The sequence below is a fragment of the Barbatula barbatula genome (genome assembly GCF_947034865.1).
Source record: "Barbatula barbatula genome assembly, chromosome: 25".
NCBI lineage: Eukaryota > Metazoa > Chordata > Actinopteri > Cypriniformes > Nemacheilidae > Barbatula > Barbatula barbatula.
Genome location: NC_136788.1, coordinates 14,892,121 through 14,905,770, shown reverse-complemented (window position 1 = coordinate 14,905,770; position 13,650 = coordinate 14,892,121). Strand labels below are relative to the sequence as shown.

Below are 13,650 nucleotides of genomic sequence, written 5' to 3'. Positions count from 1 at the left end.
GGCCATCTGAGCACATAACCGCACGCGCCTCAGATGAAAACAATAACGCACGTGTACAGCAAAACTACTTTTAATAGGATACAAAACTAATTTCTGATAAGAGTTTATTAGTGAAATATAGAAAAATTATTGCATTTATTTTCAGCCAGGGAGACAACATTTTCAAAATACTTTTGTGTGTTTGTTAAATGTGAGAAGCTCTCTGAGTTGAGGATTGTGTTGATGGGATATAAAGGAGCTGGGAAGAGTTCAGCTGGAAACATCATCCTGAACAGAGAAGAGTTTGACCTGAAGACAACTGCTCAGTGTGTGAAGAGACAGAGACAAGTAGCAGACAGACACATCACTGTCATAGAAGCTCCAGGATGGAGGAGGAATGTTCCTGTAGAGCTGAGCTCTGAGTTACTCTGAGAATATAATCTAACAAAATGTACAAAATGTACACTGATGTTAAGTAAAGAACTGCTTTTGATCATTTGCTTTTTGCAAAACTGAACACGGCAGGTTAAAAACTGAAACAATGATTTTCAATGTAAAATGGCCTTTAAATGGCATAAAAACCTTTTTATACCTCTAATGTTAAGTGATGAGTAGAATAGATCTAAGTATTGAACCGCTGCGTCAAACTTTATCTTTGTCCTCCGTGTTTTATTGTTCCCGAGTGTCCACTCCTATCTGTGTTTTTATAGTCAGAGAATGTTTTGTTTGTATACATTTTGGGTCACTCATAACCAATCCACTACACGTGAACAGATACTACAGAAAGCAGGAACAGACCCAATGAACTACAGTGTAAATGTACAGTTTAAATGATGTTTTTTTAAATCATGTCACACAATCCTATGTATAACATTTAAAATATATTTCTAATTTCAGAACTGTCTTAGTATCATAATCTTAAGTAAGTTGATTTTCCATCTTTTGTTCTTAGTGATTCTGTATTTTTGATTAAGACCTTAAAATAATTTGTAGCCGTTTTTTCATTGGTTTTGTGGGAAGAAAAAGGTCTACAAATAAACTGAGTCCTCTGACTTTAATGTTGTTTACTGGGTTAATAAGCATGTTTTAAGACAGAATTAAATGTAAGTGTACAATGCACAAGTTATAAACAATCTACACAATAAGCCACACTATAAGGGGCTTCATATACAGTATGGTGTCAACACTGATTTTCACAAACTGTGCATATAAAATACATGATATTCCTAGATCAAGGCAAAAAGAGGTTTGAGTACATGACAAAACGGAAGTAGCTACAATATCAAACACCTTTGGTTTGCAGACGAACATCTGGGCTTTATAGTTAAATGTTTTCCCTGCATGACATCACTAGTCTCTTTTCAAACCCGTGTGAGGAAGTTCAGATTGAGGCTGCTGGGCAGCTGGATGGTTTCCAGTGCTACAGGTGAAGGGTTGAAGGGAAAAGTAACTGGGAAAATGATCTTGGCATCCATCAGCAACTGAGAAGATTCCTTACGGTCCTTTAATAAAGTCTGTAGAGAGGAGGAAGAAGAGTTTCTAATGTAAACCATATGAATGTAGAATATAACTGCTGAAAAAACATAACAGCTCAAATGACTCGCCTGTATGGACTTGATGAACGATATAGTAACTCTCTCCTCAAACTCATTCACTGGTGTGTACAAGCTGAGAATTTTCACAATCTGTCCCGGAGAGAAACAGACACACATCAGAACATCTGAGAGGCTTGCATATACACACACACACACTCGCGCAAACACAACACACCTGTTGTGTTGTGAGAGCAGTACACATGGTACAGATGGCCTCGGCATCATCCTGGCTCTTCTTTTTGATCTGTAAAAGTTGAGCGGCCTGGATCAGAGGCTCCAAACTCTCACGTGCTCCACTGCCCTGAAGTTCTTTATCCAGCAGCCACTCCTCCAACTGACAGACATTATACCTGATGGAAAAGAAAGAGAAAGAGGTGCAAGGCATTGAGTTTCAAGCGTACAGTGAAATAAAAGTGAGAAGTAAAATCACTTAAGTGTTTGTTGAGTACCTGATCTGTAGGCCTTTACTCCAGGAGCACATGTCTTTGCGCAGCAGCAGGTTGTTCAGCGTGACGCAGCAGATGATGTAAAACTGCTGTTTGATGACACGTCGCACCAGCTCGCTGTCATTGCCGTGCTGCAGCAGCGTGTAGTAACACACATCCAACTGTTTTAAAACGGACTCCAGAGTGTGAGAGTTGTCCTCGGGAAAACTGGACGTGCGTTTCCTCAAGCCGGTGGGTTTGACGCCCATCACGCCCTGGATGGTCTCCTGCTCCAACATAGCTGGGGCTGAGATGATGGTGAGAGGAAAAGAAAGAGTGAACAAACGAAAGTTTTATACATCCAATCAAATCACAGAAAAAGACGAAAGCCGCGCCCACTATTTTTCTCAGAAGAAATTCCATTTAACTCAGAAATGCGTCAAAATACGGAAATAAAAACAACGCAACTTCCGGTTCAAGGGGACTTTAAGCGACACTATATCATAACCACCGTGTCTCACCGATCATGGGCTGTAGAATATTCTCCATGACCTTGATGAGCTGTTGGTAGATCTGAATGGCCAGATCGCTCAGAACTTGCTGGTATTCGGAGAGGTCAAAGTTTGTCAGGGAGTGTTCGTTTTGCCGAGGCGTGTTGTACTTAGTGTATTCCTGAAAGAAGACAGGAAATTATGGTATGTCAGGTCGAGATGCCAATGATAAAACATGCATCCAAGCTGCCTTACAAATGACTTTTCAAATAGTATATTATACGGAGACATTCAGTGGACTGATCAAAACAGGAACTGTAAAATACTTGTAAATAAAATGCTATGTAGAGTTGGGAATACACTTAAAGAGAACACGCTTACCTCTTCTCCACTGTACTGCTTGAGACAATGTAAGAACCGACAGGTGTTTGCCAACCAGAATGAAATGGTTTCAAAATCTCCCCTTTTCTATAAAGACGGCCCAATACAATTTACATGTATTATTGCCTTTATAGTAATAGATTATTTAGCAATTCTCTACTTTAAATCATTCCTCCACTTTCCGCACCTTCAGCACATTCTTAATGGCGTAGATGGAGGAGTTCAGAAGGGTGGAGACCCGCTGGTCATCGTTGGCGTAGTCGGCGTGCCGCAGACACATGAAGAGAATGTAAGCGGGCAGACCTGGGATCAGATTGACCGCCACGCCTTTGGGTTTGAGCTCTGGAAGACACAGCCGAAAGTCTGATCTGAGAATAGCAATATACCGAGACAGAGCAGTAGGCTTGTTTGAGTTTGTAAGTGTGTGTGTTTGAGTTGTTCAGATTACCTGTGATGAGAGTTTTGTGCAGTTTGTTTTCGTCCTCGCTTCTGTACTCCAGCATGCCCCGGAAGTCTCTTTCTTTACGAACGATACTGACCGTGCGACCTCTGTCACCCACCTGACTCTCTGGAGAGGCCTGATCCTGACCTGATGCCATCACCAGAGAATGAGAAAAAACATCAGTTTTGTTGCCTAATAAATCAAATCAATTTTTCTGAAATGCATGACCAAAAAATCTGATGAGAAAGCCTTTGGATAAAAAGGTCTTAAAAAATGATAACATTGTTGTGTATGAGGTTACCTTCAGCCTCCCCGAACTTCTTCGTATTGTTCTTCAAGTGTTTCTTTAATTTGCGGATCATTTTGTCCTGCTTCCCCATCTGCTCCAAAAGGTCCTACAATTTATATCAGTCGTTTCAATATAGTTGAGTTTAAACATGATGTATTGTCAACCCCATCCCTAAATTGTTTATAATACGCATGTACTGTGTACTCTCACCATGTTTTGCTGCGCGAGGCGACTGATCTCGTGCTGAAGGCTCGCTTGTATTCGGGCATCTTGCGGAAGCTCCAGACTGTCCGATAGCATCTGCTGCTGCTGGCCGAGCTCCGCCCTCAACTGCTGAAGCTCCGCCCTCATGCTCTCCACCTCCTTCTCGTGGTTCTCTCCCTGAGTTCGTAAATGTGTCTCCAGTAACCTGCAAAAAGAATTTAAAAATTTGGTCATATACACTTTTCGATATGTTTGTGAACATTCAGTCTTTTGTTCTCACCTGTTTGTCTCCTTTAGGCTCTCATAAGCCATCCAGAGCTCTCCATCCTCATTGAGCTGGTGAAGATCAAACGTGGGCGATCTGAGAGGTACACAAACGTGTCATGAGTGGATGACGTCATCCTGCTATAGTGTCGTGCAACATCTGAATGACTGATTTAAATACAGTTTCATGAGAAGAATGATGGATGTGTACCTGCTCGAGTCACCCGAATCGCCTTCTGTTTCCTGTAAAGGATTTATAGAGCAAGATGTAAATGTGGCCAAATCATGATTTACGTTTACTCCACTGATATTGAGGATTACATTCACTGTGTTGTGAGGGGAATGAAAATATACGTTTGACCTATAGAAAGAAATCTGCGTGTTTTGATGCTTCACCTTGTGTTTGTAGGCCTCGTGGCTGACCAGCTGAGATCTAAGTATAAGCACCTCCTCCTTTCGTACATCCAGCTCCTCATTGGTGGAGTTGAGCTGCTCGAGGAGCACGTTATAGGCCTGACCTCCACGGGAGGCCGCCTTCGACCCCGCCCCCTTTCCCAGAGACTGACGGAGCTCCTGAAGATCCTTCTTCAGTTTCTTATTGTCAGACTCCAGCTCCTGACGCTGAGAGCAAAAAATTAATAACATACACCCATATATTACTCCAAATGGAAGACTAACGCAAACATTTCTTAAGTGAGACCGTTTTGAGGGCGTTTTTCGTACCTTCAAGGCTTCGAAATCTCTCTCAGCCCCTAAATCTCTCCGACATTCTTCGAGTTCCTGAGAAAACGGAGAGAAAGCGAACATGAGTGAGTGGCAAAATCCTTTTAAAGATTTCATAAAAACAAACCCGACGAGAGCGTTGTCTTGGTGCGTTTCTTTACTTTCGTCCTCTCCTGTTGTGTCTGCTCTTCTTTGCTGTCCATCTCGCTCTGCAGGTCCATCTTGTCTTTCTCCAGCTCAGTAACTCTCCTCTGTAGTTTCAACAGGAGGGACACGTCTGCTCCCGTCTGCGCAGCATCCTGCGACAAACATGAACATCACAGCAAACCTGAAGAACATCTACATCTGGAAAAACATCTATCCTGCTGCCATGAGTGCACTTAGTCGCCTTATCAAACTGACCTCTTTAACCAGCAAACTGACCTCTGACCCTGTGAGGTCAGAGACGTGGACGCTCTCCGATTGGCTGCAGCTGTAACCGGAGTCTGCTCGGTAATGACCGAGCTTGGAGAGATCCTGTTTAGAAAGATCATTTATCATGTAATCATTTTATTTTCTCTATGGCAATCGTAAGATATGTTTATCTTACCGCAGCAGGTTCTTTTTCTGATCTCAGATCAGCGTAGCGCTCCTCTAGTTCTCGATGCTCGGTCAGAAGGTTCTGGTACCGGAAGCGTTCCTCGTTCAGTTGTGATTGAAGTTGCTCATTGATCTCCTGATTGGTCGAGTCCAACTTTTCTGTTTTGGTCGAGTCCAACTTTTCTGTTTATGAAAAAAGAACAAGAAACGATCATTATAAATCATTTTCCAAATATGACTGAAATCGCATAAATTTATGCTGATCTGAGAGCAGCTTTCGCAGATTAAAGCCATAAAAACCCACCTGTTAATTCCTGCTCCTGTTCCTGTATCAGTTTCTCAATTTCCTCTTTCTCGCTCACCAGGAGGGCGTTTCTCTCGTTCAGCTCAGTAACCATCTACAGAAAACAGTGAGATGACTTACCACACTTTCCTCTTACAGAGGTAAATGTGTAGATCATAAAAAGTATTTCTCCGATTCACCTGTTTGCTCTTCTCCAGCTCTCGACGGACCGCCTCCAGCTCCTCCTGCAGCGGTGACACTTGGTCTCCACGGTGACGAGCATCCTCTTCAGACACCTGAAGGGTCCTGAGCTGCACATGCAACTTCTCCAACTCAGCGGCACTGTGGCTCTCCGCAACACTTATCCTCTCTGAAAGCTCTCGGTTCTCCTTATGCTAAAAACATACAATACAGTTGCCAGTCTCCATGAGTGAACATCAGGAGAAGAACGCTGGAGATCATTTACCTGCTCATTCAGTTTCCACTGCAGCTGCATGATTTTGTTCTCCATGCCGACATTGAGCGTCTTGAAGTGCTCAACGGATCTGGCCTCGATCTTGAGTTTCTTGAGCTCTCGTCGGGCCAACATCCTGCGCACGCAGCACTGCAGGTACACCACGGCACGTCTGATGCGACGGTAACGCCAGCGGGCCAGGAAGCCTCGCACCCAGCGCTGAATCAGTCGAGCCTTGTGCTCGCACACCAACTGGACACATAAGACGACATTTTATTAATGCAACCTCAACAAAAAGAAACATTTCATACATCCCAACATTAGCAAAATTAGCAAAAAAGCAGTTTGTATGAGTATTGAACATGAATTAGGAATTGACATACCTGTTTGTATTCCAATCTGGCCGAGTAGCCCCGCAGTAACCTCTGAATGAGAATCGCCGAAGCTTTCTGTCGCAGGAACTGTCGTCTCGCCACCCACATGCGAATATTCTTCTGAAAAATCACTGCTGCCCGTGTCCGTCTCAGGGTCTCGCACAAACTGTAGGAGAGCGACTTGTTCTTTCAGTATGAACTGTATGTATCTTATGTTGCAAGCACACTCAGAACTACATGAGAGTTTGCCCAAAAGTAATACTAGCTTGTTTATTTCTTTACTCTCGGCACCCACCAGCGAGCCTGGAAGCCCCTCACATATCTCTGTATGGTGATGGTCGACTGACGGATACGCAGGTACTTCTTGCGAGCGAGCCAGCAGCGAATGGTCTTCTGGATGTGGATGCAGGCTTTACGGAGTTTGTCTGCCCTCAGCTTCTCCAAATAAGCCACCTGTCCAGCCCGGAAGAAGATCTTTGTTCTTCCAAACTGGTATTTATCCTTGTCCTGGAGAGAGAATAAAATATTTTCTATGGTCAACCTAAACTATAAAACTGCTAACCTGGTTATTCTTTTGAACGAATAATAAAAAATGATTATGATACTGTGATCCACATGTACACTAATGTGTCTTCAATGCCGTAACTGGTGTTACCTGCACGAGACGCTCTAGAACATTCTGGCAAGTGAGTTTTCTGTCAGAGAGGATTTCTTTTTGCTTCATGAGCACACGATAGCGACTGAAGAACTCCTGATAAGTCCACCTGACCGGAGCGAAAGAAACATTATAACAGTGTGCAGTGGATGGAGAAACAGGTTTTTGTTGGCAGTGCCAATTTGGTATTCAGAAATGGCAAATCTAGAGGTTTGTGATGCTCAGTGGTTTCAACTCGCACCTGGAGGGGAAGCCGGCGGCTGAGATACGAATAGTCTCGAGGACTCCACACGCTCTGAGCTGCTGGACCGCTCGATGAGCGTCCATCCTACAAACAAAGAGAGAACTTTAATGACTTCATATTACACAACTAAAAATGTTGGTTGTAAATGCAATTTTCTCAGATGACCAACATGAAGGGAGCTTTGGTGTCATTGGGTTTGATACAGCGCACGTAGTGAGGGGTGGTGGCGTTCAGCGTCTCCATGAGCAGGTGCAGAGAATTTCGGAACTGAAAGGAAAAGCATCACAGAAATGGTCAAGTTTAACAGTGACCAGGGTGAGATATTTTTTTTTACGTGAGGAATTCGATTTTTTACATGATTGTAGCTTTTTAAAGCTACAGGTTTAGTTACTGGTCATTTCTAACCTGGAGTCCGACGGATTTCTTGTGCTCTCTGAATGACTGGGTGGTCCGTCCGATCTTTGCACGGCCGGACGGTGCTGTGCTTTTTGAAGCTGGAGGGGATTCTTCATCCTGGAAGAGCTCGACCAGCAGGGGGAACTGTGGGTAAAAAGTAGTAAAGCCTGTTTGTCATACACAACACTTTCTTTATGTGAACATTATAGAGTTCTCCTTCAGAATCAGATTTTACTTTGCATAAAAGTGGTAACCAAAAGTGTTCACTTAAAACAAAACTGACTTTTCATTTATTTTTGTATTACCATGTTATTTTATGTATTTATTTATAAATATATAAATATGTATAGAAATTTGTACATAAAATAAATTATTGGTATATATAAATATATATACACATGTATGTGTATGTTTCTGTTATTAGAAAAGTATTCATTATTAGTATGTTAAGTATAGTTCATAGACATTTATTATGTAAACACAAACTTTTGTTTTGGATGCAATTAATGGCGAATCCCGTTTAACAGCGTTAAAATATACAGAATTGAACTGAACACTTATTTGTCATTTTTAAATGAAGTCGTGTCATATCTATGTTGCCCAATATATATGAATTCAAAATAAAGTTTTGACTGGTCTGGGAGAGCAAAGATTCATAAACTGAACAGCAGGTGGCAATATTTCTACAAAGTTATTCTGGTATTTTAGAAAATTGCTTCTTTCAAGTCACCAACAGGAGATAAGTAACCATCACAAGCTGCAACACGTTCACTGTTCTCCTCCCAAGTGAGCTGTGCATAAGAAGCAGAATATACATGACAGTAATGTTTGGTGAGCTGTCCTCAAGTTCACACACCTTGCTGGCCTTTAACACGTTTATTTGTTCCTCGTTGACTGTGTCTTTATTCTTCTCCAGAAACCCATCACACTGATATTCAACCTGAAACACAAAGACTGAAAAATTAAGCCTCACAACATAATGTGGGCATGTTTGCTTTTTTTAGACTACTATATACCTTATCTGCAAAGTGTTGAATGATAAAAGCCGTGTTGGACATACGTGGCTTCTCAAAGAGAGAGCTTTTCTTCAAGTGGGTGTTGTACAACTTTTGCGCCCAGGACTCATCCGAACCTCTGGGCATCTGGAAGAATTCATCCAGTAATTAAACACATTCATCATGACCAGATAAAATTATATATATATATATATATAATTATAAAATAAGTATGACTCTTTACAGTGCATTCTTCATCTAAAAGATCAAGCAACCCCATCTTGGCTTCGATCAGGTTGATGCACGGCTGGTTGTCGTAGAAATCGATGAGCGTCCAGGGGATCTGCTCTTTCAAGTACTCCTCCTGCTCCAGCTTGAACACGTGCTGGAGGGGAAATGCTTAGTGTGAGTCGTGATGTGCACGGACATGACAGATAATTTCATGAATGTTCGTTCACAGCTGACATGTGTTTGAAAATGCTGACCATGTTAAACTGCTGCTGGAGCTTTTCGTTGGCGTAATTGATGCAGAATTGCTCGAAGCTGTTCATCTCGAAGGTCTCGAACCTATGTGGAAGAAAACAAACATTTGATCTGATCTTTAGCATTTTTACAAACACAGTGTGTTTAAACAAATAACAAACAAAGATGTTTTTGAGCCATGTGCAAACATTCAAACAAAACAGGGAATGTTTACAGAATGTGTTTGTTGGTGTGGATATTTGCTTATTAATAGCGAATAAACATTCAATAACAGAACCTCACCCACCCATAGATGTCCAGCACACCGATGAACGAGTGAGGTTTTGAAGAAGTGCTCAGAGCTTTGTTGACCTCGCCAACAATCCACGAGAACAGTTTGGCGTAAATGTGTTTGGCGAGAGCGTCGCGGCCGTTCACCGCCTCTGTTCTAGTCACAGGCTTGTTTAGGGTCTCCGTGGCGGTCTTGAGTTTTTTGTGGCACAGCCAGTGAGCCATGGACTCGTGCGACACTTCGGTGAGGTCACAAAACACTGCCAGGTGGCCACCTTCATCCTGGAGAGCCGCAAATGAATGCAAGGAAATGCAGAAGGCGTAAAATGTTCATAAAAGAAATAAAAAAAGGTTTTATTGCGGGCTGTAATTTAAAGTCTGTTTTAAATCTAAATGTAAATATACTATAGATATTAAGAAAACTCACAGACACGCCACAGCTAGATGAACCCCTCTCTTTCACCTCCACATTACCCAGGTGAAGGATCGCAGACAGGATTTGGAATAAACCCATTTGGAACGTCTCAGTAATTCCTGGTATGAGAAGTAAAGTACATATCAAGAAAGTATCTTTAACATATTTATATTACATATAAAAGACAATACACCGAGGACAAGTATGACCTGGGTCCACGGAACACCTCAACATCACGGCATTATGAAAATAGTTCATTCATACCCAGCAGTGAAAAGGCTTTCCTGGTGGCCTTCATCTCTTTAAAGTCATCCACACCCTCTATGACAGGACTGCTGCCTTGATTCGTGTAAGGGAAGTCCTCAGTGCTACCTTAAGAGAGAGACTGGTTACTCACAAGAAGATTTTGAAACTACCGGCACACACGAAAGCCAAAATACCCGTTTTCTATTAACATAAATCTATAACCCAGTCTAACCATCAATGCTGACGTTTGTTGTTTACATGATAGAGAATTAGAAACACAGTGACTGTTGTGTGTGAGGTACGATAGATATCATACCTAACTTCAGAGGGGCAAATTCAGGTAGATGAGCGCAGGCACAAAGCTGATAGAAGATATGATAGTTTCTCTCCTCGCATGCCTAAAACAAAAAACTAAAAGTGATCACTTTACTGGAATATCAGTATCCGCAACCTTATAGATCCCCTTGCCTTTCAGACTGTAAATAAAAAGATAAACGGCTGTAACCTGAAATACAACTCTGGATTTCTCCAGCAGGTACGTCCTCATGTTCGCCCCCATGATCTGATGCCTCCTGTCGAACCCGATCTCAATGTACTTCCCAAAGCGACTGCTGTTGTCATTTCGGGTTGTTTTGGCATTTCCAATAGCCTGAATACGGATACAGGAAAATCTGGCACATCAGTTTAAAGTCTGGATCTATTTGGTATCTTGACTTCTAGATTGAAAAAATCCGTTAAGTGTAAGAGTCTTTTTTAATACCTCCATGATGGGGCTGGACGCCAACACTTTTTCCTCCACACTGGTCTCAGCCGAGGAGCCGCTGACCGTGGCGAAGTACCGCATGGCGTATTTGGCGGAAACGGTCTTCCCTGCACCAGATTCCCCACTGACGATGATAGACTGATTCTTCTCATCTCTTAAGGAAGTACAGATTCACGAAATTGCCATAAATGACAGACAATGAAGTTCATGTTCTTGCTTTAATAATTGATGTCAGTAAGATGGGTACGTTTTACATGAACAAGCGTATAGAACGATTTTCACAAAACCCAACATATAAGTTCTGATCCTGAACGTGTAATGAACACGGGTGCATATACCTGGCCATCTGTTTGAAAGCCTCCTCAGCCACGGCAAATATGTGAGGGTCAATATCACCCATGTTCTGCCCACTGTATGCATTGATGATGTCTGATTCATAGATCGGCAGCTTTTCATAAGGATTAATGGCAACCAGAATGATTCCTGTGTTTAATAGCAAATCGAATTTTAGATAAAAACAGGATGTCAAAGGTCAACAGCGAACAAGTCTTGAAATATCTTTTTGACTTTGCATTCTGTATGCAAAGTCTTTTAATCTAGAACCAGTCCATAACTCAAAGTCTACATGTGCCAATGCATTACAGATGACATAAGACATACTGAGTCATATTTTATGATTGGTAACTTTAGCTTGCAGCACAGAGGATATTAAGAAAAAATCGAATTATATTAAATCTAGTCTGAAAATAATAGTAAGAAATAGTTGAAATATACAGAATAATACTGTTTAAAGTCAAAAGAAATAACTAAACAGAAACTAAACAGAGACCACCAGGTCTTTGGAGTTGTGTTGGCAATCTGGCACCGATCTGAAAGTCTGATCTATGATCTTAATATATCCACTCTGCAACGTCACAGCCAGCTGATGTGATGTGTCAGCGGTTCATGATTACCGCAGTAAGTGTAGATAAGCTTGCAGTCTGTGAATCGGACCCGGAGGTTGTGCAGCACGGCGGGTTCGTGGAGATAGCTGAGAGCCGTGAGGTCATTCTCGCCCACCAGGATGTCTGGATTACGGAGAGGGGGCAAGACGGTATTCTTTGGATCCAGTTTATACTCAGACTCCTGCAAAGAAAATGCCAGAGTTGAAAAACTACTACTATGGTGATATGTGAATGTTCTGAAGTTGCAAAACACGTGACCAAAGGTCTGAGGAGAGGTTCTTTAGAGCACCGTGTCCTCTCATGCATGAACCGTGGGTGAAACGGCCAGGGAGCTTTTCAATGACATGACTGAAGACCATTGAAAATCAAATGAAAAAACATCCACATCTGAGCATTTCCAGGAAAACAACCTAATTTTAGAGTTCCTTTGGCCCAGTAAGTTCACACTTTTAATAACAGTACGGCAGTTTTCCCCATAAATTGTGCAAACAGCCACGGGTGCAGTTACTCAAATATGCTATTGGGTTCCAATCCACACCCATTTATTTTCACAACGCTCTGCTCTGCTCACCAGCCTGACTCATTTCTGCCTTGAACTTGACTCAACACCGTCTGCACTCAAAGGATGGTCTGTCTCTTTAAACCGGCTCACCCTGCCATTTCCCTCAAAAAACTGTGTGTATTTGGAAAAAGCTTCTCACCGTGCCATCCTCCAGCTGTAGATGAAGGACATGATCTCCGGGTCTGTAGTCAGCCGTCAGATCTGCTGATCTCCACACCTCTGCGGTGTCGGGGATCCAGACCCGAGCAAACTAAAGAAGAGGAACATTTCAGATACAGAACTTTTGTATGAATACAAAAAATCTCAGAAGTGTTTTAACATTACTTTTGTCAATTAAAGGGTCTTTTTTATTGCTTTTTTGGAGATCAGGCATCGATGTTTTATAAATGCATTCCCTTCTGAATACTTATTCTAATGGTTTCTACTACAAATACAATTATGAATACGAACCATCAGCGGTTTACCATTAAAACCAAACTTCCTTCATGTTGTGTGTTCTGGGACTTATTCTAGTTTATTTAATGGTGCTTTATTGATTCCCATACAGTAGATAACATCACATCATTAAAACCCAACACATTACAAATATAGACCCACAGAGACCAATGTTTGCATTAAAAGCAATTTAAATCCTATAAAACCATTAAGTTATTAGATAGTCTTTGATAGCTTGTGTCCATCAACGCTGCAATGTGCAACATGTTTCACATAAACCAGTATCACAGATGTAACATGTAGCGGATCTTTTAATGTTTGAACCCTCATACCTTCGAGTACAACTCGGGCGCTGCCATACCGCTTCACTTCAGCTTCTTTCACCCCAGAAACATCTCAGCTCTCCCCGTCTGCAGTCGTTTGTTAAACGCGGACATTAAAAAACGCCAAAGTTTCAGCACAGTCCTGCCTGCTGATGTTCAAGTGTGACAGCCGCCGGGAAACCCATAGAGCGACCGCGCGCACGTGTTAACAGTTTACTATGAAATAAAAGATGTCCTCTAGGGTGCGCTGTGTGGCTCAAACAGCCGATTCTTCCATTAGGATCCATTCATTTTTTTATTAGACGTATTCGCACACTAAGAAGTAAAATTATTTAATTATTAATTTAAATGATTGATGAATGTGAATAGCTGTGAAATGGCTTTAAATGGCGACTCATAGTAAATCACAAACAACTTGGATGGGGTCATGATAAAC

At 41.9% G+C, this 13,650-nt stretch overlaps 1 protein-coding gene across 2 annotated transcripts; it reads right to left on the bottom strand.

Annotated features, from left to right (window-relative positions):
* Nucleotides 1-1,018: 1,018 nt before the first annotated feature.
* myo5ab (myosin VAb) lies at nucleotides 1,019-13,472 on the bottom strand. Of its 2 annotated transcripts, XM_079450637.1 has the most exons (40): nucleotides 13,224-13,472; nucleotides 12,596-12,706; nucleotides 11,904-12,075; nucleotides 11,289-11,433; nucleotides 10,948-11,104; nucleotides 10,693-10,836; nucleotides 10,504-10,585; nucleotides 10,206-10,313; nucleotides 9,954-10,060; nucleotides 9,543-9,808; nucleotides 9,259-9,340; nucleotides 9,018-9,158; nucleotides 8,795-8,920; nucleotides 8,635-8,718; nucleotides 7,788-7,922; nucleotides 7,552-7,649; nucleotides 7,380-7,466; nucleotides 7,139-7,247; nucleotides 6,779-6,990; nucleotides 6,493-6,649; nucleotides 6,122-6,361; nucleotides 5,856-6,050; nucleotides 5,677-5,770; nucleotides 5,383-5,555; nucleotides 5,196-5,309; nucleotides 4,955-5,092; nucleotides 4,794-4,850; nucleotides 4,467-4,691; nucleotides 4,282-4,313; nucleotides 4,087-4,167; nucleotides 3,813-4,011; nucleotides 3,615-3,708; nucleotides 3,320-3,460; nucleotides 3,059-3,213; nucleotides 2,872-2,958; nucleotides 2,521-2,671; nucleotides 2,024-2,306; nucleotides 1,750-1,924; nucleotides 1,584-1,664; nucleotides 1,019-1,493 (listed from the first exon to the last, which is right to left on the bottom strand). In XM_079450637.1, exons 1-40 carry the CDS (start codon nucleotides 13,248-13,250, stop codon nucleotides 1,341-1,343), a joined length of 5,418 nt encoding a protein of 1,805 aa, XP_079306763.1. In that variant the 5' UTR covers nucleotides 13,251-13,472; the 3' UTR covers nucleotides 1,019-1,340. The 2 variants fall into 2 exon arrangements, with proteins under 2 accessions (XP_079306763.1, XP_079306764.1); XM_079450638.1 differs by lacking the exons at nucleotides 10,693-10,836; nucleotides 10,948-11,104; nucleotides 11,289-11,433; ... (1 more) ...; nucleotides 12,596-12,706; nucleotides 13,224-13,472 and having other exon boundaries at nucleotides 10,206-10,309; nucleotides 10,504-10,618.
* Between the last annotated feature and the right edge of the window lie 178 nt (nucleotides 13,473-13,650).

Coding starts and splice junctions, on each gene's coding strand:
- myo5ab (XM_079450637.1), bottom strand. CDS start 13,250: ATGGCAGCGCCCGAGTTGTACTCGAAG. Junction 4,012..4,086: donor AGCCTAAAGGAGACAAACAG/GTGAGAACAAAA, acceptor TTCTTTTTGCAG/GTTACTGGAGACACATTTAC. Junction 1,494..1,583: donor CGTTCATCAAGTCCATACAG/GCGAGTCATTTG, acceptor TCCTCTCTACAG/ACTTTATTAAAGGACCGTAA.